Source organism: Heloderma suspectum, chromosome 1 (assembly GCF_057233095.1).
Source record: "Heloderma suspectum isolate Gila_16-S chromosome 1, 16-S_ref, whole genome shotgun sequence".
Classification (NCBI taxonomy): Eukaryota; Metazoa; Chordata; class Lepidosauria; order Squamata; family Helodermatidae; genus Heloderma; species Heloderma suspectum.
In genome coordinates this window covers 391,257,538-391,283,917 of record NC_139458.1, presented here as the reverse complement: position 1 = coordinate 391,283,917, position 26,380 = coordinate 391,257,538, and the positions used below count along the sequence as shown (strand labels likewise).

Here is a 26,380-nt window from a genome sequence, read left to right as displayed (position 1 = left end):
AGAGCCAACAATGAAAGATGGTGGCAGCTTTCTTTGGCAGAGTGAGGCTACTGCCTCAGGCGGCAGATGCTGGGGAACAGCAGCATTCTGCCCAAGCTTCCCGCCTGACCTATCCTGCACCCAGTAAACTACCCTACTACCCTCAGGTGCAGTTGAGGACACTGTCCTGTCACTAGTGTTGATGTAAAATTCAACTGTAAGTGCAGTTCACTTCTGTACATGGAACTGGGGGAGCATCTTGTCTTTTGTGTCAGGGAGCAAAAGGTTTTGGGTTGCTTCTGCCCAGCTGCTGTAACCTCAGTGACCAGACATAATTTCCATGCAAGTGGTATGTACTTGCGTGGAAGTACGTCCCCTGTTTGATTGCATTAAGCTTAGTCGGCAACTTAGCTGCATTCTTCAGACAGGGCGGGCCCAAGACGTCTTTCCTTTCACTGCCTGAGGAAAGGACAAGATGGCGTCCCCTCTTATTCCATATACAAAAGCCAACTGAACTGGCAGCTGAATCTTTCTTCAGCACTGGCAATAGGACATCATCCTCCACCACACCTGAAGGCAGCAGGCTAGCTTAGGGGACACAGGACAGGCCCACAGCTCTCTCCTCCAATGCTTTGCTGCCATCTCCCAGCTTCTGCTGCCTGAGGCAACTCCCTCAATCTGCCCAATGGTAGAGCCAGCCCTGTCTTCAGCTACTGATTCATTTCCATGTAATCATATATAGGTTAAAACATACAAAGAAACCATATGATGCAGAGTTGGAAGTAAGTAAGATCTACATGGATTTTAAAAAAAGATTTTCCTTAAATGTGGCTCTCATCATTCACTCACATCTGGAATAAACAATGGACACATGCATACAAATTAATTGGTGCGCCTTTCATTGGACTGTACCATTTCAGAGTGCTGGCAATGTGTGTGTGGGGGTGCATTTTATGTTTGAAATCCCCTGCCCCCATTAAAAAAAAAAAGTTTCCATACAGAAAAGTAGCATGTCAAGGTAAGGGCTAGACTAGAACGCTCTCCCCCATCAATGCATTACTATTAGTTTGCAGATTTTCTCATTGGGGAAAGCATTCAAAACATGAGTTATCCCCCTCTTCTTGAAGTGGTGCAGTGCTTACTTGAAAGATGCAGGAGCTCCATCCTGATTTCCCCCTCTGGGATCAATTTTAATGCTTTACAGGACTTTCTGAAGCCAATCCCATTATCAAATCAACAGCATTGTGAGAATGTGCTCAGCAATACCTACTTGACTTGCATCGTTATAAGTTTTGAAACAAGACTTAAGCCAAATTCAGAAGAAGTACACCCATGCCCCATAATTAGAAGCTGTTTCTGTACTTTACCTCGGCTAATTCTTTGTTTCTCTCCAGAAAGGATTCCTGGTGTATCGATAACACTGATGCTGTCTAGTACTGGGTTTGGCAGTTGAGCACATACAAATCTAGGGAAGAAAAAGCAAACTCACTAAAACATTTTACAGTAAAGCAGGGGTGTTTAACCTCAGGCTTGTGGGCCAAATCCAGCCCTCCTGGGGTCCCAATTAGGCCCTCTGGGGCTCCCCAGATTGCCATACACCCTTTCCCCTGACCACTGATTGTTTGGCGGTTTCCTGGCTTTTGCACAGGTTTTTCACCATTCTAAAAGGTTGAAATGCATCTCCTACACAGCTTAGTTACTGGAAGTAACTGCTGCAAGCTAAAATATGCTGGCATTTTGGGTATTTCTGGTAATTTTGGCCCTGCCCCTTTTGCCTTTGGTTCTGCTCATGACTGGGATATGGTCCCAAAGAAGTTCTCTGAAATTGAATTTGGCCCTCAGGCTAAAAGATATTCAACAACCCTGCAGTAAAGTAATTAGGTTAAAAAACACAGATAATATCTATAAGCAGGAATTAGTCTGGCCCCACTAATTTTCTTCAGGACTCTCCACTGTGAATCTTAACACTGAGTATTTGGCAAATGTTCATTGGTTGAAATCACTATCTGCCATCTGGCAATATTTCTCAACTATTGTTGGAAGTCTGACAACTTAGGATATTTCTTCTTAGACACTTGACAAAATCCAAACAAAATAAAGAGACTGGTGACTGAGGGTCTGGTCTAAAAATCTGAAGTATGAAACGTCTACGGGAATAGAATGTTTTGTTTTTGTTCTAATGATATAATGATTTCATATTTACTCATATTCATGTAAAATGTAGAGCAGCCTTCCCCAACTTGGTGCCCTCCAGATATTTGGGATGTCAACTGGATGTCCCTCCAGCTCCAGACAGCATAGCCAATGGTCAGGTATGCTGGGAGTTTTTTTATTTTTATTTTTTATTTTATTTTTCTGATTAATATGCACAAGCACACAAAATGACATGCACTTATGCACGCTCCCTTTATCTGTTGTAGAACTTGTATTTTTACTTTCAATAGATATTGAGCTCCTACTTAGGTTGTTTTATTGTAGATGTTCCATAGGCATGTCTGTTATAAATCTTAGTCTATAAGTAGTGAATTCCTTTGTTTCCTTAGTGATTTATTATTATGTACATGCTTCTTCTTCTTCTTCTTCTTCTTCTTCTTCTTCTTCTTCTTCTTCTTCCCTTTATTTTGTTAACCTTATTTTGAAATAAAATAAAATTTCATGAAAAAAAGGAATGCTGGGAGTTGTAATCCAAAACATCTTGAGGGTACCTGGTTGGGGAAGGCTGATGTAGTGTGTTGCCTTTATACGTAAACGCAGGGTCAGAAGGACCTAGGCCCATGCATCAGAGCAGGTGTTTCCAAACCTAACTCAGTCAAATAATAACCCATTCCATTAGATTGACCACTTGTGCATCACCCCAAAAGAGGAGATGCATCACTTAAGAGGATAGGTATTCACATAAAATCTGCATATGCTAATATATATGTATAGAGGCACTATTAGAAATAATGATGATAATTTAAATAGAAATACCATCCATCTTACCATAGCGAGGAAGATTGTGACCAGGTGACTTGTGTGCCTGCTAGCCTGCTTCCTAGGTGCTAACTGCTGAAGGGCAACTTCAAGGGCCCCGCTCTCCCTTTGTAGGGTTCTTTATCTTTACCTTATGGTTCTTTATCTCCCTTCTTGGGGTACTTGGATTGGGAGCTCTTCAAACAAAGGATGCCTTCAAACAGAGGACTGCCTTTGACAGGCCTTCAAATAGAGGGCTGTCCACTATACAATAGGACACATGACCATCCTACATGCCATCCAGATAATAAAATGCCAACCATAAGGGTGAACTATGCTGGAGGGGTATGTAGGAGAGAGTTAATACAGATAACCTAATAGACAAACGCTGACAGCTTGAGGGTCACACAGTATAGGCAAATATGTATTTATTACACTTCTGTACTGCCCACTAGCCGAAGCTCTCTGGGCGGTTCACAACAATTAAAACCATAACATACAAGACAATAAAATACAATATCAAAATTTAAAAGTTTAGAATTACAGCATAAAAAATAGAAATGAATGAATAAATAAGTAATCACCAAATCGAACCTAGCAGCAGTGTAAGGGTTTCGAATACAGTATCAGATTTGAAACAGACACTGAAAAATTAGAATGCTTGGGAAAATAAAAAGGTCTTCATCTGGTACCAAAATGAGCACAATGAAGGCATCAGGTGAGCCTCTCTGGGAAGTTCATTATACAATATCTCTCCCCCACCCCAACTGAGGGGATCGATAAAGCTATGTCTGGGCTGTACCACTTCAGAGTGCAGATGCGGGCTCACATGACTGAATGCTCATTAACAAATTTTTAAAAATTCCTTAATTCTATGAAATGTTGTATTTAGGAGCATTCAGTCATGTGAGCCCCACCTGATATAATGAAAGTTATATCATTTTCAAGTGGGAAGTGTAATATTCGTTGAGAGGGCCTGAGGGTTGTTGTTGTGTGTGCTTTATTCTTGAAGAAAACTGAGGGAGCAATCCTATGGCTGCTAGACGGTGGCTAGACAGCCATAGGATATCTGGTTTTCCAGGAACCGACCTCAGAACCCGCACTCCAAAGTTGGTTTCCGGAGAACCGACCTCCCCTCACTTCTGCACTGCCTCCGACGCAGTGCGGAACAGCCCCGTCCTCCGCGCTCAAAAGAGGAGCATGGAGTGGCCGAAAAGGGGCGGCCCAGGGTGGGGAGGGCAGAAATGCCTGTACGACACATCTAATGTGTTGTACAGCGGCCTCCTCCCCCACTCAGCCCTCCCGCAGCTAGACAGCCACAATCAGCTGTCTAGCTGCAAATGCAGGGCAGGAGAAGAGTGGAGGGAACAATCCCCTCTGTGCTTCTCCTGCCCTGCTTTGGATAAGCAATCGCCTCCGAGTTCGGAGGCAGTTGCCTATCTGAATAGGATTGCGCCCTAAAAAGCTAAGCTGCCACTCCAAGCAATTTCAGGCAGTCTTCACACACACACACACACATACACACACACACACACGCACCCTCCTGAATGTGATGAGAAAGGCTGAATGGTTCAGCTCAGCACTGAAAGCAACAGAGCACAGTGAGATGGCATTTGCGCCATTACCAGTCTGGCTTCTTGTTCTGCATACGGTGCATTTCAGAAAACCCAAACACAGGTTTACCCACCTCAGTGAAGATTCAGTCTCAATCAGAAGCCAACATGGACTTGAAAAATTCATTCCTAACCCTACACTTGGCAACAATTACCTGTTCAATGGGCTGCACTGTGAATGCCACTAATGTGGGCCCTGTGTATAAAAGCACAGCAACAGAATATCTCTGTCCCTTTAACACCAGCCTGTGCATTCTGCCCTTGCATGGGGCCTGCTACCCTGAATATTTTGGAAAGAACACTATGATTATTTAGTTTTCCAAAATAACAAATATTGGCCTCATGCCACGAAATTGCTAACCCCACTCTCAGTCCCCTCCTCCAATGATACACATTTGTTGTGGAGAGAAAGATTTTCATGGGTTAATTTAGGTTTCTCTGCCAATGTGTTTGTTATTCTAGCTTTTAAGTATTCCTCTGCAGGAGCCCGACCTTTAACCGTCTCAGCTAGTTAGCATCTCAGAAGCGGCACCATGCTTATTAAATGCCAGAAAGGTCAGAAGGCAGATTTGGCCATGAAGTAAAACAAAAAACGCCACACTCACATGGTTCTCTCTGGCCTGCCTGGAAAAGGCACCCAAGAAACTGAGCTACCTTGGATGCTACCTTTGCCTCACAATAATAATCCTGGAATCAGTAAACAACCTCGTGGACTTTTACATTGCCACAGGATGGGATCATAGACCAGGGGTGGGACACCTTAGGCCCTAGGGCCAAATCTATCCAAATCTGGCCCTATGGTGTTCCCCTAGCCCCACCCCCTTTTTCCCAGCCACCAATCATTTGGTGGTTTCCCAGATTTTGTGCAGCCCCCTCCCCCCCCAGTCTAAAAGGTGGAAATGCCTCTCCTAAGCCTTAGTTACTGGCCGTAAGAGCTTTAGGGTGCAATCTTATGGCTGCTAGTTAGCAGCTAGATGGCCATAGGATAGGTCGGTTCCTGGGAACCAACCTTGGAGCCCACGCTCTGAGGTCTGTTCCCTGAGAACCGATCTCCACCCTCTCCCGCACTGCCTCATAGGCAGCGTGGATCGGCCCCTTACTCCATGCTCGTAGGAGGAGTGCGGAGCAGTGAAAATGGGGCGTTCCTGGGGGTGGGCCAGGGTGGGGAGGGCGGAAGTGCTGTTTCAACACTTCCAATGCGTCATCTGGCATCCGTCCCCCAGCTCCGACTTCCTGTGACTAGATAGCAGAAATGGTCTGTCTAGCCGCGAATGCAGGATGGCTAAAGCGCGGAGGGGACGATCCCCTCCGTGCTGCTCATGCCCTGCATTGGATAGGCGGCTGCCTCCAAGTTCGGAGGCAGCCGCCTATCCTGATAGGGTTATGCCCTTAAACTACAATATCTTCATTTTTTTGTATTTTCAGGCCCACCCTTTTTGCCTTTGGCCCTGCTCACTGTTGGAATGCCTTCCCCAGGAGCTTCTCCAAAATTGCTTTCGGCCCTCCAGCTGAAAGAAGCTCCCTACAACAGAGCTTCACCCATGCAAAGACAACTTTGGCAAACTACTGCTAACATTGTTGTTGTTGTTCAGTCGTTCAGTCGTGTCCGACTCTTCGTGACCCCATGGACCATAGCACGCCAGGCCTTCCTGTCCTGCGCTCTCTCCCGGAGTGTGCTCAAGTTCATATTCATTGCATCCGTGATGCTATCTAGCCATCTCATCCTCTGCCGTCCCCTTCTCCTTTTGCCTTCAGTCTTTCCCAGCATCAGGGTCTTTTCCAGGGAGTTTTCTCTTGGCATTAGGTGGCCAAAATATTGGAGCTTCAGCTTCATTATCTGTCCTTCCAATGAGCACTCAGGGTTGATTTCCTTTAGGATGGACTGATTTGACCTCCTTGCAGTCCAGGGGACTCGTAAGAGTCTTCTCCAGCACCACAGTTCGAAAGCATCAATTCTTCGGCGCTCAGCCTTCCTTATAGTCCAGCTCTCACAGCCATACATTACTACTGGGAAAACCATAGCTTTGATTAGACGGACCTTTGTCGGCAAGGTGATGTCTCTGCTTCTTACTATGCTGTCTAGGTTTGCCATAGCTTTCCTCCCAAGGAGCAAGCGTCTTTTAATTTCATGGCTACAGTCACCATCTGCGGTGATCTTGGAGCCCAAGAAAGTAAAATCTGTCACTGCTTCCATTTCTTCCCCTTCTATATGCCAGGAAGTGATAGGGCCAGATGACATGATCTTCATTTTTTTAATGTTGAGTTTCAAACCAGCTTTTGCACTCTCCTCTTTCACCCTCAACAAGAGGCTCTTGAGATCCTCTTCGCTTTCTGCCATTAGGGTGGTATCGTCTGCATATCGGAGGTTGTTGATAATTCTCCCGGCAATCTTAATTCCGACCTCTGATTCATCCAATCCGGCATTTCTCATGATGTACTCTGCATATAAGTTAAATAAGCAGGGTGACAATATGCAGCCTTGTCGTACTCCTTTCCCAATTTTGAACCAATCGGTTGTTCCACGTCTGGTTCTTACTGTTGCTTCTTGACCCTCGTACAGGTTTCTCAGGAGACAGGTAAGGTGGTCTGGTACTCCCATCACTTTAAGAATTTGCCATAGTTTGTTGTGATCCACACAATCAAAGGCTTTAGCGTAGTCAATGAAACAGAAATAGACGTTTTTCTGGAATTCTCTTGCTTTCTCCATGATGCAGCGAATGTTGGCGATTTGTTCTCTAGTTCCTCTGCCTCTTCGAAACCCAGCTTGTACTTCCGGTAGTTCTCGGTTCGCATACTGCTGAAGCCTAGCTTGTAGGATTTTGAGCATCACCTTGCTGGCATGTGAAATGAGCGCAATTGTGCGGTAGTTTGAACACTCTTTGGCGTTGCCCTTCTTTGGAATTGGAATGTAAACTGACCTTTTCCAGTCTTGTGGCCACTGTTGAGTGTTCCAGATTTGTTGGCATATTGAATGCAGCACTTTAACAGCATCATCTTTTAGGATTTTAAATAGCTCAGCTGGGAGACTGTCATCTCCGCTAGCTTTGTTGTTACTAATGCTTCCTAAGGCCCACTTGACTTCACTCTCGAGGATGTCCGGCTCAAATTCAGTGACCACACTATCATGGCTATCAGGGACATTCAGATCTTTCCTGTATAGTTCTTCTGTGTATTCTTGCCACCCCTTCTTAATCTCATCTGCTTCTGTTAGGTCCCTGCCTTCTTTGTCCTTTATCATGCCCGTCTTTGCACAAAACGTACCCTTGAGATCTCCAATTTTCTTGAAGAGATCTCTAGTCTTTCCCATTCTGTTGTTTTCCTCGATTTCTTTGCATTGTTCATTTAAGAAGGTCTTCTTGTCTCTCCTTGCTATTCTCTGGAACTCTGCATTCAGTTGGGTATATCTTCCCCTTTCTCCCTTGCTTTTCGCTTCCCTTCTTTCGTGAGCTACTTGTAAAGCCTCATCAGACAGCCACTTGGCTTTCTTGCATTTCTTTTTCTTTGGGACGGATTTTGTTGCTGCCTCCTGAACAATGTTACGGACCTCCGTCCATAGTTCCTCAGGCACTCTGTCTATCAGGTCTAATCCCTGAAATCTATTCCTCACCTCCACTGTATATTCATCAGGGATATGATTTAGGTCATACCTGAACGGTTTAGTGGTTTTCCCGACGTTTTTCAATTTAAGCCGAAATTTTGCAAGAAGCAGCTCATGATCTGAGCCACAGTCAGCTCCAGGTCTTGTTTTTACTGACTGTATGGAGCTTCTCCATCTTTGGCTGCAAAGGACATAATCAATCTGATTTCGATATTGACCATCTGGTGACGTCCATGTGTAGAGTCGCCTCTTGTGCTGTTGGAAAAGAGTGTTTGCTATGATCAGCATGTTCTCTTGGCAAAACTCTATTAGCTTTTGTCCTGCTTCATTTTGTACACCAAGGCCATGCCTGCCTGTTATCCCGGTGATTTCTTGACTTCCTACTTTAGCATTCCAATCCCCTATGATGAAGAGGACATCTTTTTTTGGTGTTAGTTCTAGAAGGTGTTGTAGGTCTTCATAGAACCGATCAACCTCAGCTTCTTCGGCCTCAGTGGTTGGGGCATAGACTTGAATTACTGTGATGTTGAATGGTTTGCCTTGGATTCGTACTGAGATCATTCTATCATTTTTAAGATTGTACCCCAGTACTGCTTTTCCCACCCTTTTGTTGACTATGAATGCTACTCCATTTCTTCTAAGGGATTCTTGCCCACAATAGTAGATATGATGGTCACCTGAATTAAATTCGCCCATGCCTGTCCATTTTAGTTCGCTGATTCCCAAGATGTCGATGTTCAATCTTGCCATCTCATGTTTGACCACCTCCAGCTTACCTTGATTCATTGATCTGACATTCCAGGTTCCTAAACAATATTGTTCTTTACAGCATCGGATTTTCTTTTCACCGCCAGACACATCCACAGCTGAGTGTCCTTTCGGGTTTGGCCCAGCCGCTTCACTCTTTCTGGCGCTACTTGGAAATACCCTCTGCTCTTCCCCAGTAGCATATTGGACACCTTCCGACCTGAGGGGCTCATCTTCTGGCGTCATCTCTTTTAGCCCTGTGATACGTTCCATGGGGTTTTCTTGGCAAGAATACTGGAGTGGGTTGCCATTTCCTTCTCCAGTGGACCACATTTTGTCAGAACTCTCTGCCATGACCTGTCCGTCTTGGGTGGCCCTGCACGGCATAGCTTATGGCTTCACTGAGTTACGCAAGCCCCTTCGCCACAACAAGGCAGTGATCCATGAAGGGCTAACATTATCCACCGCTAAATAATAATAATAACAATCATCATCAATCATCACCACCACCATCATCTACTGCTAACATCATCACCATCATCATCAACATAATTTATATCCCACCTTTTTCCCAGTACTGGGACACAAGGCGGCTTACGAAAATTAAAACATATACAATTAAAATATATGAAAATATACAAAAGTTAAAATATAAATTAAACAACAACACAATTAAAATTATACTAAAACATTAAAACAGCATTTTGAAACAGCATTTTAGCAGCTTACCGCCAGGTTTCAACTATGTCCCAAAGGCCTGCTGGAAGAATTTTTAGCCTGCCTCCAGAAACACATCAAGGAGGGAGCCATCCTAGCCTCCCTGGGAAGGGTGTTCCACAGCCGTTGGGCAGCCACTGAGAAGCCTTCTCCCGGGTTTCCACCAAACGTGCCAGTGACAGTGATGGGACTGAGAGAAGGGCCTCCCCAGATCTCAGGACACTGGCAGGTTCATAAGGGAGGATACAGTCTTTCAGATAACCTGGACCGGAGCCGTTATAGGCTTATAAACATAAGGCTTTAATAATGCTAGAAATGAAATCGTTCTGTGCCATCACTGTCTAGTGAAAGTTCCTCAACAGAAGGGAGAAAGCAAAGAGAAGTCTGGCAGTTATTTTCCCATGGCTGATGGCCCTCATTTGAAGTGGGGATCACAACTTTTAAGTTTGTTTAAAGTTTCTAGCACTCATGATTGGGGAGATTTTGTTTTGTTTTGAAGATGCTATAGCACAGTACCACAGGGCTAAATATCCAGACTGATGAGAATAAACTCCCAAATATATTGTTGCTAAAATCAACAATAAATTTAGTATCATGATTAAATTTTTTTTAAAAAATCAGAGCTAACAAGAACAAAGTTGGGATTTCTGGAGGAAGGAACTGCTAAATATGTGTGTGACAGGGAGCCTGTTAGGGTAGAATCCTATGCACATTTAGACAAAAAAAGGCCTACATTTCCCATTTTTTTCTATTTAAATATGCATAGCATTGTGCCCTAAAGCAATTTGGGATGAGCGTAATTTCTTCCCCCCACTACATACACACAGCCCTTCACAAGACTATTTGTCCTCCAAAAAGGTGTGGGAGGGGGATATAGGGGACTTTGGGGGGGTGGGGAGTGAAAGTTATATCATTTTCAAGTGGGGAGTGTAATATTCGTTGTTGGTGTGTGTGCTTTATTCTTGAAGAAAACTGAGGGAGCAATCCTATGGCTGCTAGACGGTGGCTAGACAGCCATAGGATATCTGGTTTTCGAGGAACCGACCTCAGAGCCCGCACTCCAAAGTTGGTTTCCGGAGAACTGACCTCCCCTCACTTCTGCACTGCCTCCGAAGCAGTGCGGAACAGCCCCGTCCTCCGCGCTCAAAAGAGGAGCATGGAGTGGCCGAAAAGGGGCGGCCCAGGGCGGGGAGGGCAGAAATGCCTGTACGACACATCTAATGTGTTGTACAGCGGCCTCCTCCCCCACTCAGCCCTCCCGCAGCTAGACAGCCACAATCGGCTGTCTAGCTGCAAATGCAGGGCAGGAGAAGAGTGGAGGGAACAATCCCCTCTGTGCTTCTCCTGCCCTGCTTTGGATAAGCAATCACCTCCGAGTTCGGAGGCAGTTGCCTATCTGAATAGGATTGCGCCCTAAAAAGCTAAGCTGCCACTCCAAGCAATTTCAGGCAGTCTTCACACACACACACGCACACACACACACGCACGCACCCTCCTGAATGTGATGAGAAAGGCTGAATGGTTCAGCTCAGCACTGAAAGCAACAGAGCACAGTGAGATGGCATTTGCACCATTACCAGTCTGGCTTCTTGTTCTGCATACGGTGCATTTCAGAACTAGAAATCCCATGTTAAGGCATCCCAGATCCATCCCCGGCCAATGGATTCCTCCTTCTTGCCCTAGTACATATCACTGGAGTATGTTGGTCATGACTCACAAGATGCAGCTTAAACCACTCTCTCAGCAAAGATTAACTGAGCTAGGTGTAGGGAAAGAAGTTCTGCACAATTTTCTTTTGTGGGCATGTGCAGAACTTTGTGCTCCTTCAAAATGTTCCTGCAGTTTTAGTTTGAACATGGTTCCCTGCATTGTTGTCGTTCACACTGCTGGCACCAGGGAGCAATGCCCGGCCTCCAGCCGCCACTTCTCTTGAGGGCAAAATAGGGGTGGGCAGATCACTTACCCCATTCTGGGTGGAGGGGTCCGCGGGGGGGGAGGCGATCTGTCCCTCCCCCTGGAATCTGTCCGGGCCAGCTCCACTCTGTGGTGATCCTGTGGAGCCGGCTGCCAGCTCCGCATTGCTGGCGATACGGCTGGCCGCCATTGCCGCGCCGTATCGCTGTGCTAAGTCCGGATGCAAATGGCATCCACTACGCCATTTGCGTCCCTGTTTTCACGTGATAGGCTATGCAAATTATATTTATGTAGATATTTGCACAGCCTATTGCGTGGAAAAACAGGGACGCAAATGGCGTAGTGGACGGCCTCATTGGGGTCTGTGGTGGAATTCTCCAACATCCCTAGGGCAAAACAGCCCACTTCGAAATGTATGCTTGTTCCCTACAAGGTATTGGTTGGATGGTAGCCCAGGCAGAGTGGATCCATTTCATCAGTGGGATTTCTAGATTTAAGCATCACATGGCTGTTAGGATATATTTGGGGCCAGGAAGGGTTTGTCCTCGCTAGTTTTGCCTCCCCTCAAAGCATGCAGTTTTTCTCAACTGCAGGAATTATTTTTACAGCTATTTGCTCATTAAACTGTTCTCTGTGGTACACCTGCCAGCACCATTGGGCATACTCTAGTTTGTACTGCATAGACCACGGGTGGGAACCTCTTTCAGCCCAAGGGCCAAATTCAGTTTTGGAGAAGGTTGCAGGGACTGCATTTCAGTAATGGGCAGGAACAAGGGCAAAGGGGGTCGGGCCAAAGGCAAAAAATGTGGGCTTCAAAAATGAACCTCCCCCCCAAGCATAATGTAGCTTAAAGTTCTTATTGTCAGTAACTAAGCCTTAGGGGAGGCATTTCAACCTTTTAGAATGGGGGAAAGTGCAAAAGTCAGGAAGCCACCAAATTATAAATGGATGGAGGGAAGGGGACAGTGTAAGGGGGTGTGGCCATCTGGGGGATCCTGGATGGCCAACCCTGCCATAGACAGAACTACAGTCCATGTGTGTATGGCTTGTGGATGTCTCAAAGGACTGGACTAAGCAATCATGAGGAATTTTCCTTATTCTTTTCCTTTATTGTTTCTTTTGTTTGCTCTGCCCCGTGTCCCACTTCTCTTGTATTCCAGTTTAACTACGAGGGTTTTAAAATTAATTCCAGAAACGGTTCATGCAATTCATTACTGCTTTCAGCTCCAATGCATCTTCTCCCTTCCCGCTTCCACTTTAATGCATGCATATGAATTGATAACATACACCACAAACAAGCAATCTTTGATGCAATGACTACATTAAGAGCCTTGTGTAGTATTTTACCAGCCATGCTTATAATGACGTCAACACTGCTTATCTGCAGGATTCATTAATGCATGTGTGCCCATCAGTGGCATAGAGGAGGAAAAAGAGCTTTAGCTATTGAGCTTTGAAGCCTAGAGAGATTCAGCTACTGGGTGGTATAACAAATATAACAAACAAACAAATAAATAAATAAATAAGATGCAAATGAGCTGGAAGCTGTGGCAAACTGTTTTGGACCAAATTCAGAAATAAAATGCTGAACAATGGAGGATTCCTAGTGCATTAGTTCCACCTAAGAAACAAGATTAGGTAATTTGGAAGTCCAACTCCCAGTAAGAAATTCAGTTTCTCAACCACCTTTATTCTATGCATTTTATTTTTCCACCTCTGGAATTGTATGCTCATATATATGACCCGGTAAAACCCAGCTGGGAAAAGCTATGTTTCAGTTTTACTGGTGAAAAAGACAGCAAATTGCCAATGAAACAATGTTAATTGGTTATTGCAAACAATCAGCAACGCCTCCTTTTCCCAGGCATTTTATTAGGTTATATGCAGCTGTGACAGAAAAATGGACCCTACCTGCAGAACTCATTCTTGTCCCCTGATATAATGCTTCCGCCCACCAAATCTATACTAAGAGATTTTGCAATAGAAATTACAGGAGGAGGACCTCTGATCTGGATTGGGCCCATAGTGGAGGGAGGGAGGGAGGGTTAAAACTTCCCTAACCCCCATGATAGAGTCCCAATCCAGATCAGCCCACCTGTGCCTACTCTAGAATAAAAATGAAAAAAAAAGATGTAGCTGCTAGCTATGCCTTTCAACAAGTAATGTCTGTTTTGACCCTATATTAGGTAAAAACTACCACATAATTTGGTTTTTGCAATACAGCTTCCACTAAGCCCAGACCTGGTTCAAGCCCAAGGAACTGATCTTTCAGTTGCTTTGCAAGCAGCTTGGTATGAGATAACTCCATACTGACCTGTTCAAGAAGGCATTGCCAAAGGCGTTAAGTTTCCTGAAAGGCTTTTTGGGATCCACTACCAGTGCATTTCCAGGGATGATGCCCTCCATATCCCCCCGCATCACGGCAATGAAGGAGTCTGTCGTGGGCTCCGGCCCAATCCGCATCCCAGGGAAATCTTGTTCGAGAAGGTACCTAAGAACAAACTTGAAGCGTAAGATGGGTCATAGGTTTAGCATAACTGTAGAGATATTGCATGCCCAGAGGCATGTAAGCAGTTGTGACTCTGGTACCATGGGACCACCCTTTCCTTCAACAAACAGTGTTGTAGGAACTTGGAGAAAGGACTGGATTTGTGATATTAATGGGGATAGGTGAGAATTTCATTTGGTTCATTTTTGAAATAAGATCTTCCAAAATGTGCAAATATCTTCATGTACAGGATGGAAAGAACTTCGGATTTTAAAAGTCTGAATGCAGAGACAGCAAAACTGACAGATACATCCATCCCATTCGTCCATAAGCAAGAAGGAAGTTTGATGAGAGTGGTAAGAGGGAAAATTAGGGAATTGGACACATGACCATCCTACAGCCAACTCTTACACATCCAGGGACCTTCTCAGTTTGTGGAACTCTTCTCTCCTGTCCCCCCCCCCCTTGAAAGGGGCAGTGATTTTCTGCGTCTTTGGCAGAAATTCTCAGGGATGCCCATAGTCCAGTAAGTGTGGGCATCCTGTGAGGCTGTGGTGAGTCATGCAAGGATCTCTCTCTCTCTTCAAAAAAAAAAAAAAAAGTTAAAGAGGGACACACACATACACCTTCACCACCTCGTAACATTAATAAGGTAAGCTCCATGCCAAACCCTTATTTATTTATTTGTTTGTTTGATTGTTTGTTTATTTAATTTCTATACCACCCAATAGCCAAAGTTCTCTGGGCTAGGGATGGCGGAGAATTCCGCCATGGACTCCAGGGGGCCCGGATTCTTGGGATCTGCCCCCCCAGAGTCCATGGTGGAACGGACCACCTTACCCCGCCACCCCGTGAAGTCCAACCCGGCCGGATCCTACCTGGCACCGCTGGGTCCGGGACCGGCCGGGTCCATCCGCGGTGGTCGATGGACGCAAATGGCGTCTGGCGTAGCGGATGCCATTTGCGTCCCTTTGCCTTACCATGATAGGCTACGTAAATCTTTACGTAGCCTATCACGGTAAGGCAAAGGGATGCAAATGGCGTCTGCTACGCCGGGCGCCATTTGTGTCCGAAGACTGGCTGTGGCTAGAAGTCTGGAGCCGCGGGCCCCGGCCAGCGGCCCCATGTACTCGCCGCGGAGCGGAGCCGGTCAGGGAGGATCCCAGGGGGGGGAGGACTGGATCACCTCCCCCCCGCGGACCCCCAGTGGAGCCAGGTAGGTGGGGTTCGTACACCCCTACTCTGGGCAGTTCACAAAAATTAAAATCACAAAACGCAGCATAAAACAATCTAAAATATGAAAGCTTAAAACCACAATATAACAGTACAACAAGAGTAAAATGTAGTAGCAATGCAGAGATTTAAAATACAGATTTAAAACACCAAAGCTAAAAGACTAGGAAGCTAAAATGCTAAAATACTGAGAGAATAAAAAGGTCTTCACCTGGTGTTGGAAGGAGTACAACGTGGGTGCCAAGTGAACCTCACAGCCGGGGTGCCAAAGCAGAAAAGGCCCTCTTCCTGGTAGCCACCTACCTCACTTCATTTGGCAGGGGCTCACGGAGAAGTACTGCTGAGGATGATCTTAAAGTCTAGGCAGGCACATATGGGAGGAGGCGATCCTTCAGATAACCTGGCCCCAAGCCATTATGTTAATACCAGCATTTTGAATTGGGCCCAGAAATGGACTGGCAGCCACGCAACTGGAAAAGTACTGGTGTAATGTGATCTTGTTGGCCAGTTCCCGGTAACAATCTTGCTGTCCTATTTTGGACTAGCAGAAGTTTCCCGACTGTTTTCAAAGACAGCCCCATGTATAACACATTGCAGTAATCCAGGGGAGAGGTTAACAGAGCATGGATAACTGTAACTAGGCTGTTTCTGTCCAGATAAGGGTGTAGTAGGTATACCAGCCTAACCTTATACTCCTGAGAATTTCTCTGAAATTTCTCCGCCCTCCTTTCCCAACATTGATGATGATTTCTTTGCGCCCCTCCCTTCTGCATAAATTCCTTGGCCAAAATATTGGCACAGCACTAGTCATGATGAGCAAAACACAACCACCATCCCAAGTTATGGTGACACTTTTGAGGGCCTGATCTGGATTTTACAATATGTGCTAGTATTGGTGTACCTATAAATAGAGCCAATACTCATAAAAATTGTGGAATGATGGACGCCCTGGAAAAGGCAAGAGATTTCATTAGGGATACTTCTTTGTCATGAGATCATAACCGTCTTCAGTCATTCTAAATGCATGTAGGGTCTACACACAAGGAAGGGTGAGGTTGTGGAGGTGTGCACTAGTTCCACCTCCCCTCTGTCATCATTCTTGTTTCCCTCCCATGTGGTGGTTGCACTTTGAAGGCTGGTTGCTCATGGAAAATTAGGGTTCTAAATTGTGCTGAGAGCTTCCAGGGATAGAGAAGGCACTCCACTCCAGACAGTCACCCTTACACATGGAAGGAGCAAGAACAGGGGAGTGGGGGCAGAGCTATCATGTTCATCCCCACTCCTTCTGCTTGCATGTAGATCCTACATCCCTCCAAGTGCCTTAATGGGGCATATATAAAAATATTAATGTGGTGATGAGCTCCAAGAACTATGCTGGCTTGATGCAATATAAGATGTTGTCACAGCTATGCTTACTAACTATTTTAAAAGAGTTATTCACCAAGGACAAACACTAAATTATGAGACAATTTGCAACAGTTGGTCAGTACAAGGGTTGATTCCACTTGTGTGTAGGGATGTGTAAATCAGCCAAATTTGAGCTCGTTCACATTCTCCATATTCCATCTCAAAGCTCATTCTGACTTGAGTTCATATCAGATGGTGAGCTTTGTTTTTTTCCTTTTCACATGAAAATCCGTGTATATTTTTGTGCATATTTTTCCAAATGTACACATAAATTGTGTGCATCTTTGAATTCTTCTCCCATTTATTAAAGCATATTTTTCATGCACATTTTTCAAATGTGCGCATGCTGGCAAACACATTGTTTTGAGTCCGCAAATCACATTGCAAGCTCAGAAATGTACGGACTTTGAACATAGATTGTGTCTGAGTCTGTGTTCAGTCCAGAAGCTGCAAACAGGGTTAATTCTGATCAAAACCGAACTAAAACAAATTTTGCATGCTTGTGCAGTAATGTCTACTGCCATGGTTTTAAACCAGGGTACATGGATCAACAAATAAAGAATCTGCATATCTAAATCACCTCTAAGGAGAGGGTCCTTTGCTCTTGTCTACTGCATATCCAAGTGTTTGGAGATACATGTCTTCCACCCAGGTTGTGTATATGTGAGCAAAACACTTGTTTTCTTCAAGTACACAAAACATGCATGCTGCATACCGGGTGAATCAGTCACGCTAACCAGGACATGGACCCAATTAGACATTATTTATGACATTTGGCCGATTTTGTTTTTGTTTTAATACAACAAATAGCTGGCACAGGGAAACTGAGCTGAATCATGACCTTGGCATGGGGAGCATAATCCTTTGCTCCTGCCATGGTCCTGAACAGTACTGGGGCATTCCACACCTGCTTCCTTCTCAATGCAAATATCAGGTGAAACTTTCCCCTAATTCCAATCAGGATCAATGTGGGGATTAACGCCTCCCACGCTATGGTTCTGATCCAGCTCAACCCGTCTCCCCACACTGGTTATTTGTTTTTTCAAAACCCTCACAAGGCTAAACAATGTGAAGAACTCACATATGGTTTGGTCCTGATTAAGAGTTTAAGAAAAACAGGACATTAGCTTAGACACAAAAGAAAAATCTAGAGCCAGTTTTCTCAGATGCAACAGGTGGTATATGACTTCAAAAACCTGGGAAGCAACATTTCCCCACAAAGAACTGAGCAAATTGTTCCACAAGATTTCAACAGAACAAAGATTTCATTATATTTGGCAGGGGAGGAGGAAGAAAAATAGAGACAAGGAAATTGTGAGCAACAGACCACAATAGCGTGAGGTTTATCAAAGCCTATCAGTGAAGCGTGATGCATTCACTAACAGTGGAAGACTGACATGTGGTAAGTAGCTCAGTGACAGAGCACATGCTTATCATGAAGAAGGTCCAGGTTCAATCCCTGGCACCACCACCAGGTAGGAATCAAGATTCCGAATTCTGAAATCCTCAGGCCCGATTCAAAGTGTTGGTATTAACATTCAAAGCCCTAAACAGCTTGGGGCCAGGTTATCTGAAGGATTGCTTCCTCCCATATGTGCCTGCCTGGACCCTAAGATCATCCTCAGCGGTCCTTCTCTGTGAGCCCCTGCCAAGGAAGTGAAGTGGGTGGCTACCAGGAAGAGGGCCTTTTCTGCTGTGGCACCCCAGCTGTGGAATGAGCTCCCTAGAGAGGTTTGCCTAGCGCCTACGTTGTACTCCTTCCAACGCCAGGTGAAGACCTTTTTATTCTCCCAGTATGTTAGCATTTTAGCTTCCTAATCTTTTAGTTTTGGTGTTTTAAATCTGTATTTTAAATCTCTACATTGCTGCTACGTTTTACTCTTGTTGTACTGTTATATTGTGGTTTTAAGCTTTCATATTTTAGATTATTTTATGCTGCGCTTTGTGGTTTTAATTCTTGTGAACTGCCCAGAGAGCTTTGGCTATTGGGTGGTATAGAAATGAAATAAATAAATGGGCACTCCAAAAGAAAGTGAACCAAATCCTCTGTCTTCTGGCATCCAACTGGACAATGTCTACCTGCTCTATGTTGGCCCTAACCTCCAATAATTGCAGGGTGTTTTAATCTGCATTGCATTAATAGCCATCTAAAACTATATGGGCAGATAATGGACAAATATGGGGCGGTTTCCCAGGAGGAGCTGCAAAATCTTTATACAGCATATTGGAATGGCACTTGTTCATGGGCAGGTGAGTGGCAAGTGGCTTTGGCAGCAATGGGTTGGCAGCTTTGGTAGTGGGTGGGTGGATGGGGGCTTTGGCGGCAGGCAAGAGGCTTCAGCGACAGGCAGGGGGCTTTGGCAATGGGCAACTTCGGGGAGGCCCATTGGCAGCACTATGCGAAAGGCCCACCGGTCTTTGGCACCAGCCCTGCACTTGAGCCAGAGCTATTTTAAGCAGTGATGACAATGTGCATGCAGTACATTAGTCAACTATGACACCGTACGGTCCCTTTCTGCCTTCTTCACTCCATATAAGCAATATGTAAAAAAACAAGACTGCTACTGTGTTAGGTGTAGATCCTGCTTATTGTAGCTACTTAAAGGAAATGCAATTAACAATAGAGGGAGGAAACATTCAACTTCAAGTCGAAGGGTTGAGCTCCTCCAGCCAGTGTACACGCTCTGTAACTCTGATAAGACAGCCTGAGGTGAAAGAAGGAGTACATAACAGGAAGGGTAGAAATGTATAAGCAGCTAAGTTGAGAGAGTACCCTTCATTTGACAAAGCGATTCTCCCCTGGGCCAGCAAAGAAAACACAGTTGGATTTCCCCTGGAACCAGACAGGCATACTTGAACTTCAGTCTTGGTTCATTGACCTTAAACACAGTAGGCCTCCTTTCTTTTTGCTTCCAAAGCCTCTAGGAATACTGCAACGAGCCAGCTGTTCCTGGCCATGCCTCTGCCTGCAACCTTGTCCAATAGCTTTGACTGTTGATACAGTGTGAGACAGGGACAATTTCATTTAACCCGTCACCCCGATCTAAAGCAGATTCATTCTTCAAACTTTCAGGGAGGAAGGGATTCTTTAACCAATGGTCTTCAAGATGCACCTTAAACCAATGGTCTAAGAGTGGTGATAATCGCTAATAGCCGTTACGATATTTTAATCTGTCAGGTCTCCATGCAATACTATCAATAATCCATCCATTCTTCTCCCACATCTCTCTTTCAGCATGTACAGAGCTTTATATAAACACATGGACGGAGCCTCTGATCTCTTTTAATTCCATCCTTGAAGTCCTGCTTAACATTCTCAAGGGATTTAAAGAGAACCATTACCTCTTTGCTATTGTGTTTGGTATGAAAGGAGAACACAGGGACGAAATGCCATCTGAAGTAAAATTACAAGGCCCACATACAATACATTTTATTAACTACTCCTAGTTAAAAGAGTTTTACTCCATAGCAGGGCACAAAGTAGGTCAGCTAACCTGGTGCCCTCCAGATGTTTGGGACATTAACTCCCATCAGCCCCAGTCAGCATGGCCAATAGTCAGGAAACATGGGAGTTGCAGTCCAAAACATCTGGAGGACACCAGGTTGGGGAAGGCTGAAGTAGATTGTTGCTAAGCTCTAGTGACACCAAGAACCACTGTACATAATATGAAGAGAAGGACAAGCCTGACAAGGTTACATGGAAGAAGAGAGATGATATAGATGCTAGCCAGCATCATGATGCCAGATGCTGGTGATGGAAGGTTGTTTAGTTCTTTTGCGCAGTAAGGTAGAACTAGGCAACTGTTGCCACAATCTTGCAGATACTCAGTCTACAAACAAGCAGCTAGTTTATCTGGAGAGAGAGGTAGTGATATATCGCAGAGTGGGCTGATGTCTAAACCAGGATTTGAACCCAGCTCTGTGCCATATACAAGCTGAATACTCTATCATCTGTACATGGGCTCATTGACCCTTCTCCAACCTGGCCTTGCCAAGGGCCTGCAAAAACCTGGAGCAGGCACTGTACCCTTGGTCATATGCAGAAAGACTGCTGGGTATAAACTTCAAAAGAACAATTTAGAACTGAATTCAATTTAGCTTCAGTGAAAGCTTTGCAGTCAAACCTTGACTGATGTCCAGCACTTACTAAAATGGTAAAGCCTGTATCTCTAGGCTGCACTACATCAGTCATGTGAGCCCCCACCTGCAAAGTGGTACAACCCTGACAAAGGTTTAGCACTTCATTGAGAGCTAGGTCTGAACCATTTCAAGGTGACATGGGTATATAAGCCTCTTACTAGCGATCCTCTGTTGGGTTTCTGGAGCTTGTCAATATTATTTAAAACGGGCAAGTTAATAGTTGCCAGAATCATACACAAGTGCAGCAAGTATGATGATCAGTTACCACGTATGATGATTACTTTGACCAGCCCTTGTTTTTGGATACCATTTCTCCAAAGGGCTGGGCACTTACATATATTTGCAAAACCGGCACCCATAATCCTGATGCTGGTGTGTAAGAATATTATGAGTATTTATTTATTTATATAGCACCATCTGTGTACATGGCACATTACAAGGAACAGGTATGACAGGTGCCGCCCCCAAAGGGCTTACAATCTAAAAAGAAACAGGAAAACAACAGAGGAAAGGGGAAATGGGTAAACAGGGAAGAACATGCAATTACTTCTATTACATATTTCAATAATATATTTCAAGTCTCTAAGTACCACTGCCAAGTTCTAAGCAGCCAGCTTAAGGTACCTGGAATCTATTTCCCCAAGTTGATTCCAGAAACACTTCAAATTCTCTTCTACGTCAACATTAGACCAGCTTAATAAATACCAGTGGTGAACTTCAGGTAATTTGAGCGGGGGCGTGGGGTGGGATTCCCATGATCTTTGCCAGTAGTTTAAGTTCAGCAACAAATGTTTAGCGAAATATTTTGCTGGTAATCCACAGCTGATCTCACATGTTTTTGCACCTGATTATATGCAACACGAAGACCACAGAAGCACAAACAAGTGTTTTCTCTAGAGACAGAATCATGAGTTATTCTCCAGTAGTGATGGCAACATTTTGATAGCCTGTCATCCTAGCATGGATTAATTCCTGCACTGTGCATGTCACTAGAAGGGTATTTAATAAACTCTTCTGACATGTGCACATTACCTATGAACAAGCATTTGGGGGGTGGGGCACAGAGTAAGCAATCAATAATGGCAAGCACAACTGGGAACAGCAATAGCCAGGCCTTCTATCCTCAAACCTCACAAGCCAGAAAAAGAGAACACCATTAGGAGCTAAATATTTTACTCCGTCCTGAAATATGCACATAGAAGTACAATTTTCACACATGCATTTATACCCTTTGACCAATACAGTCCAGTGGTTATTTGTTGCCCAACAAATCTAAAGAGCCCATCAGGGATTACCTTATGAAGGTGGTCTTCCCAGTGGAATACTGCCCCACAAGCAGGACCATAGGTTTGTTGTCAAAATCAGCATTTTCCAAGGCAGGCGAATGAAACTCATGGAATTTGTAGTGTTCTTCCAGAGGGAGAAGCTTGGTTTTGTACAGTTTTTTAAGACCCTCGCTCACAGTCTGAAAGACTTCAGGGTCTTTCCTTCGTCTGTCATCATTGCCCAACCAGCTGAACATTTTTGCAGCCAGGGAAGCAACATTACCACCTGTTCATTTTCTCCGGCAGACCCTGGTCGCCAATGAATGAAAATGACTTGCGCTTCAGCTGGCTCGCTGGCTCCCTAACTCGCTGGCTCTCTGGTGGAAACTTCCAGGTTGTAGAGCTGAACTGATGGGCTGTATTCTTTCCTCCTTGGGAAAAGACAGAGGTATAATCACTTTATTGCTCGCTAGCCCCTCTAGCCTGCCATATCAAGCGAGCAAGAAAACGTCTCAGGAAACGGCAGGGGTGGAACGGTCCCCAGCAGCTGTGCAGCAACGGCTTCATGTTTTCTTGAGGCATGCTGCTAAATGGTGGCTATTGCAAAAAATTTAAAAAGCTGCCGCATGCAGCTTTAGGAGAGGGAGAGGAAAGCACCACTCACATTCAGTGTTAGGATGATTAAAACAAAACAAAAAGGGGCTTTGCTTTGATAGATCAGTTCTGTGCTGACCTGGACTTGCTTCAGATGCTTTCTCGCTGAAAGGCGGGGACTGCTGTGGTGATCTCATCTACAGCACAAATTCTTCAGCTGCAGGGAAAGGCAGCTGAATCACACCAGCATCCTTCCTTGCGAAGCAGCTGGCCTTTTTAAATGCCAGCCTCGCAGGAAATTGACTGGGAAAATGCAAGTTGTATGGCTACTGAGGAGGGAATCATAGCCAATGGTGTCTTTCTGTTGCCCCACCACCGGAACGAAAACATGAGGCAGCAGCGTTGGGTTAAGAGCCACAGCGCTGATTAACCATAATAAACAAGATCTGCAATGAGCGTAGGGTGAACAAGAGCTGGGCCCGGCCCGGGCACCCTGTCCAGTGAAGGCTGGTAGCTCCAATGTCAGTGGAGCAGCAGGTCCGCGCTGACATTCAGAACCAGTCAGAACTCTAAAGGAGCTATCCAAGGTGCTTGGATTCACCGCCCCACTGACATCAGAACCACCAGCCTCCACTGAACCTATTCGTTCGTGAGGCTGCCAGGAAGCCTCTGACAATACCACCCTGGTTCAAAGCAGCAGATCAATATAACTTGCCCATCTCTCCCTTTCATCACCTGCCTGCCACGAAGGTCCCTGATGGCGCCACTCTCCCCCACTCGCCAGTATTTGCTGGGCTAAAGCTTCCAGGGTCCAAGGGCCGCTCCCATCCCACATCCCTGGCCAGCAGCGGGAGGTAGGCTGGGCACGCAGCGTGAACTCACCTAGCTCCCTGCCAAGTAGGTAGCTATCATCTTAGCTAGGACCAAGATGACAAGCCAGTTAACCAAAGTACTGAATGACCAGCCTGAGTGTGCAGAGAGTAAGGAGCAGATCACCTCATCAGGTGGTCTCTCAGTCTCTTTCTGCCCAAGGGCTGAATTCATTTTAGAGACACTTAGGGGCCACATTCCAGTGGTGGGTGGGAAGGAAAGCAAACCTGCTTTCATGGGGCCCAGTCCATCGTTGTTGGACAGAACGGCAGAAGTGGTTGCTAGTGTTGGAAGTTGCTGCTGCCACCCAAATCACAATGGTTTGTGCAGCCCCTCAGTCCCTGTATGATGCTGCAGTTGCTGCTGCTTCTGCCACTGCTGAAAGTGTGCACCTTGTTTCCCCATGAACCATCCCCATGCGCCCTGTTTCTGAGCAGAATCATGGTCCTGACAACCCCCATAACAGCTGTTGGGCTGTTGCAAGTCCAATTCTGCTGGGAAGCAAGGTGTGTGCTTCCTGCATGCCGTGTTCCCCAGCAGAATTGCTGGGATTTTGGTGGTGGTGGCCTCCGCAGTGGGAACAGCAATGTTACCTGGGCAACAGGGAGCCACACAGACAGCCATGTTGGGCTGCCTGTGCCCCATGGACCACGTTTTGCCCATCCCTGGTAATTAAGGCATTATTGTACTAGCCATTTATTTTCGATTTCAATTAAAACATGCTGAGAGGTGATACTGAAAAAGGAATTTACTTGCAGGCCTGAAATGTTATCAGTGAAGTCTCCTTCTTAAAATGCAAACTACTGTAAGCTTATTTTATGAGAGAAATACGGGCCAACTTGGATGAGCACCCTAATGATATGTAAAGGACTGATTTTGAAATAAATTGCCAGATAAACAAGGTGCAGTGGCACAGGTCAGATTTTTCCGTGACTGATACTGTCGCAGTTCTTATAATTCAATGAGTAACAAAGCCAGCTGGCTTATTATTATATTATTACATAAATAGACTGAAAATATTAGGAACAAAACTGCCAAACATATTGTTGTGTGCATCTAATTTCTCTAAGCAGTGGAAAGTTCCAGAGGCATCACTGTCAGGTTTAGTTTTCTTTGGATGAGAGAGTACTGGACTTAAGTAGGCCTCCCCCAACCTGGGACCCTCCAGATGTGTTGAACTATCATTCCCAGCATGGCCATGAGAAGGACGGTTGGCCAGATTGGAGAAGGCTAATTTAAGGTGCCTTTGTAATATTTGCTTTATTTACAAACAAGGACCAATGTCTTACTCAGTATAGGACAGCTTCCTATGTTCCCCCCTCCTCCCAGGAAACCATTTCTCTAGTAACTATCTGCCCTGGAATCCCTTCAACTGACCATTCTGGACAATTAACCAGCAATCTGCCTGACAAAGGAAGGAATTGTCTGCCAACAGTCATGGCAATATGATAAAATTCTAATCAATCACCTAACCATTCTTTCATCCAAATCCAAAGCATGTTTACTTAGAAGCAAATCCCACTGTTTTCAACTGAAGTTACCAGAAAGCGATTTCAGATTTGGAGTCTTATTTTACAGAGGACAATACATGATTGCTATATTTATTTATCTTACAAAATATTTATGAGTCACCTTTCTGCCCAAAAGGGCCCTCAAGGCAATAAACAACCATTAAAACAATGCCACATTGTTTTAATGCTCAGAATGAATCTGAGAAAGGGAAACATCTTTAAAACATGCCAGAGAGCAGAATTAGTCTATTTTAACAGCTATCAACTATGGGTGAGTCAGTCATAGTTACAGTCACACACCTCTGTATGAATCTGAGAATGGGAAACTTCTTTAAAACATCCCAGAAAGAAGAATTGATGCGATTTTAAAAGCTATCAAAAGCCAAATGGGTCAAGCAATAATGTCCTGCCTGAAGCTAAGCACGTATGGGGCCAATCTGCCCTCCTTAGGGAGGGGATTTCACATTTGTGGTGTTGCCACAGAAAAGGCCCTGTCCTGTGTTCCCACCAACCTAGCCTCCCTTGGTGGTGGGACATACAACAGAGCCTCTCGTGTTTTTCCTGGTATAGTTACAGTCACACAGCTCTGACTGTAATCTGAGAATGGGTGCACAGATTTTGTGCAGTTCAGGGCTGGAAGAAGACATCCCGTGGTGGTCCCTATTCTCAGCCTCTGGCAGATATATTCTGCCTTTACTTAATTCAGATAAACAGGTTTAGGAGGCTAGATATGTGTGCGTGAGGGAGACAGGGAGAAAGAGAATGAAAGGGTGCATGATGAGAATGAAAGAGAAGCCAGAGCATGTGACTGCAAGAATAAACGAGATAAAGAGAGGCACTAGCGTGTGTGGATGTAGGGATGCATATGAGGGAGGTGTGTGGGGATGTATGGGGGAGCAGTGGTCCAGCTAGGGCTGAACCTCAGGGCTGATGTCTGGGGCACCACAGCCTGGGAGAGTTCAAATAAACACCCAGATAGTGGCAGGTGATGGGAGCAGGGCAAAGAAGTCCAGCTTCAGCAACTGGTCAGGCATGGGCATGCCAAGTCCCACCAGGGTTGGCACTGCTCGCCACAGTGTCCTTTCTTTTTTCTTATTTTCAAGAAACATTTTATAGCCAGGGGGTGGCTGGCCAGAGATATACACAAGAACACAAGAAGAGCCCTGCTGGATCAAACCAAGGGTCCATCTAGTCCAGCATTCTGTTCACACAGTGGCCAACCAGCTGTCCATGGGAAACGCACAAGCAGGACTTGAGTGCAACAGCACCCTCCTGCCTAAATTCCCCAGCTACTGATGTGCATAGGCATACTGCTTCTGATACTGGAGGCAGCATATTGCCATCAGGACCGG

At 45.2% G+C, this 26,380-nt stretch overlaps 1 protein-coding gene across 1 annotated transcript in view; it reads right to left on the bottom strand.

Annotated features, from left to right (window-relative positions):
• The window catches only part of EHD3 (EH domain containing 3), a 35,667-nt gene extending 13,357 nt beyond the window's left edge, over positions 1-22,310 (bottom strand). Inside the window, exons 1-3 of the mRNA XM_084832576.1 lie at positions 22,084-22,310; positions 13,835-14,011; positions 1,347-1,444 (exon numbers count right to left, since the gene is read on the bottom strand). Of these exons, the coding sequence (XP_084688702.1) occupies positions 1,347-1,444; positions 13,835-14,011; positions 22,084-22,310 (502 nt within the window). The remainder of the gene's footprint in view (positions 1-1,346; positions 1,445-13,834; positions 14,012-22,083) is intronic.
• Positions 22,311-26,380: the final 4,070 nt, after the last annotated feature.